Source organism: Phoxinus phoxinus (assembly GCF_949152265.1).
Source record: "Phoxinus phoxinus genome assembly, chromosome: 20".
In the NCBI taxonomy this organism is placed as follows: Eukaryota; Metazoa; Chordata; class Actinopteri; order Cypriniformes; family Leuciscidae; genus Phoxinus; species Phoxinus phoxinus.
The window spans coordinates 31,936,882-31,939,740 of record NC_136895.1 but is presented as its reverse complement, the minus strand read 5'-3'; the positions used below and the strand labels follow the sequence as shown (position 1 = coordinate 31,939,740).

Sequence of the window (2,859 nt, the reverse complement as noted above, 5' to 3'; positions counted from 1 at the left end):
GAGAACCTAAAAGCCAGATATGGTGAGTGACTTGTTTAACCGAACCCTTTTTTTGGAAGTTGTACCCCTTGGGAATGCATTAACACCCTTGATTTGCTTGTATCTACAGCTAATGACTTGTCTGAGAACGCCGTTCTGAGTGAATCTGAATTAGATATACTGGAAAACATCCTTCAGGACTCGTTTCCCTTCATGCACGGCCCAAACCTCGGACCTCTGCTGGAAACCGTGGTGGTCCAAACCACAATCCCAACAGGTGAGTCCACTTTCTGACCTTTAAACTCAATCCATAGTGAGCAGTACCAACTTGCCCGAACTAGAAATAATAAAGTATTTCTGTTTCCGCAGACAATTCAGAGTCAAAATACAGTTACTTCGACGAGTACACCAACCAGCAGACTCCAGAGAGCGATCACGGATATGACTCCCTCACCGAGAGTTTCCAGAGTTCCCAAGCTGGTACGCATCTCCACTAAACTCGAATGAGCAATTAACTCTTCCAAACAACATCCTGAAGTCTAAACTCTTTGTTTTTGTCCTCTTCAGGCAGCTTTCTGAACCCGAGCTCACCCGAGTCCAGCAGCAGCAGCAGCGATTCAGACCCCGAATACTCAGAGAAACCTTTCTCCGTTAGCTCAAGTAAGTTCCTTCGAAGCTCAACCTCGCTCCTCAAGGCCTATCAACCTGCAGAGGCTAGTCAAACACACCTGAACCAGCTAATCAAGGTCTTCGGGATTACCTGACAATTAAAAACAGGTTGAAACTAAACTCTAAACTCTGCAGGAAGGTGGTTCTCGAGGAGCCATCGATAGCTGGGATTATGAAGTGACAGAACCCCGAATGATCCAAGAGGTAGTTGTCTAACATTTGAATGCTTCTTTTTCCACAGAGATCACTGTAAAACAAGAGCCTGGAAAGAACCAGAAGAGAGGCAGAGGACGCCCTCCAAAGCCCAGGGATAATGAGGGATACGAACACTTCATTCAGTCCAAAAAGAGCAAACATGGTAAGTACGCAAAACTCTATTTAAAGACGTATCCCAGCGAGCCGTTTTAAAAGGAGTCTAATAGCTGTCCAAACACAGCCCAGACGTCTAAAACAAGGCACAATTTAATAGACGTCTAAACCAAATCCCAAGATAGACTAATCATTTTATTTCTTTGTTATCTAATTGATGACTCTTATATTCTTGGGCTATGGTTTGGACGTCTATTAGATTTTCGCTGGCAGCCCACACTTTGCCTTGTTTTAGACGTCTGGCCTGTGTTTAGAGAGCTATTAGGCGTCTTTTAAAAGCAAAAGTGCTTGCTGGGACCTGATGCGGAGATCAAGCGTGACAAGAGTCTAACAGGACTTTAATTGCAGCTCCAAGAGGAACCCACCTTTGGGAGTTTATCCGAGATATCCTGATTCATCCGGAGCAGAACCAGGGTCTGATGAAGTGGGAGGACCGCAGGGATGGCATATTCAAGTTCCTCAAGTCCGAAGCCGTTGCTCAGCTTTGGGGGCAGAAGAAGAAGAACAGCAGCATGACGTACGAGAAGCTCAGTCGAGCCATGAGGTAAAGGACTCAATTCTGGGACCAAGGGTTTTGGGGAGCGTGGGATTTGTCTCTGTGTCTGGGATCGAGGAATAATTGAGACTCTTGCTCTTTCCTACAGGTATTACTACAAGCGAGAGATTCTGGAGAGGGTTGATGGACGTAGGCTCGTCTACAAGTTTGGGAAGAACTCCACCGGTTGGAGAGTGGAGGAGACCGGATACTAAGGAGAGTCGCTTCTAGTCAAACGTAGAGGTTTTGGTCTCCGGCTTAATGGGCTTGAAGATTGAAGATCCTCGCTTTAGAAACACACTCTTCCCAGAGGGAAAAGGTTTCACAGAAACTGTAAGCCAGTGTTTTGGCTAAAGTAGGTTTTATGAACCGGTATAAATTGTATAGTGGGGCTTGTCTGGTTGGATTGGCACGCGGGCGTGGCCTGGATCAGACGGTATCGCTACACCACTTAAAGACTCTGTAAACACATGTTCTACACAATGGTTGAACTGTGAGAGATTGTAAAGCTTTGTAAAGCGTATTTGGTATTGGGAAATGAAGTTGTATGCGTAACACTGTTTGTCAGAGCAGACTGGCCGAAGAACATGACGGTGGTTTGAAGTTTTGTAATGTTCACATTTGCTGTATATACACATGTATGTAAAAAGGACTATATATTCTTCATAATACTTGTCAATCGAGTACAAATCAGATATATTTCACTGAAGATTCTGCTCAATTTTTTTATGTGATTTGTTAAGTCACTGGATAATGTGTATGAGGATTCCCTCGCAGATTGTATACTATAACTATTATGTATGGCATATATTTGCTGTTTCTTTTGTATGAGCCTTTTCTAAAATAAAATTTCTGATGAAAACTCTCTCTTTGATGCGTTTATCTTGTAGTTGGTGCCTCACCCTCTTGAACTACGTTCCACTCAAACTTATTTCAACATTTACTTTATATTTGCTCAAGTCTTGTTATCAGAGATCACAGGTGTGAGGAAATAAGACACTTCTGTATGAATTTCAACACTAATATATGCAACAGCTCGCACAGAATATGGGACAAACGCTACTCGAGTTATTGCGCATCTCAACCGTCCAGCATAAACATGTTAAAAATGCGGGTCAAATTTCAATGCAAATCAAGATCTCACTTGCCGTATGATTCAGCAGATTATTTCTACTGCGAGGCTCCAAAACATCACGTATCTTCATGACGTTTGAAGTCTAAAAGAATGTTTGAATCAGGTGATTTTTAGTGCACGTATAAAAGCAGTTCAAGCAGGTGCAGAGAATCACATTAACCACCACTAACTC

The 2,859-nt window shown here is 43.1% G+C and overlaps 1 protein-coding gene across 1 annotated transcript in view; it reads left to right on the top strand.

Moving 5' to 3' along the window:
* The window catches only part of elf3 (E74-like factor 3 (ets domain transcription factor, epithelial-specific)), a 4,172-nt gene extending 1,755 nt beyond the window's left edge, over positions 1–2,417 (top strand). Inside the window, exons 3-9 of the mRNA XM_079593834.1 lie at positions 1–22; positions 110–256; positions 349–459; positions 547–639; positions 890–1,006; positions 1,366–1,561; positions 1,662–2,417. The exon at positions 1–22 is cut by the window's left edge and continues 209 nt beyond it. Of these exons, the coding sequence (XP_079449960.1) occupies positions 1–22; positions 110–256; positions 349–459; positions 547–639; positions 890–1,006; positions 1,366–1,561; positions 1,662–1,767 (792 nt within the window). The 3' untranslated portion in view covers positions 1,768–2,417. The remainder of the gene's footprint in view (positions 23–109; positions 257–348; positions 460–546; positions 640–889; positions 1,007–1,365; positions 1,562–1,661) is intronic.
* The last annotated feature ends 442 nt before the right edge of the window (positions 2,418–2,859 follow it).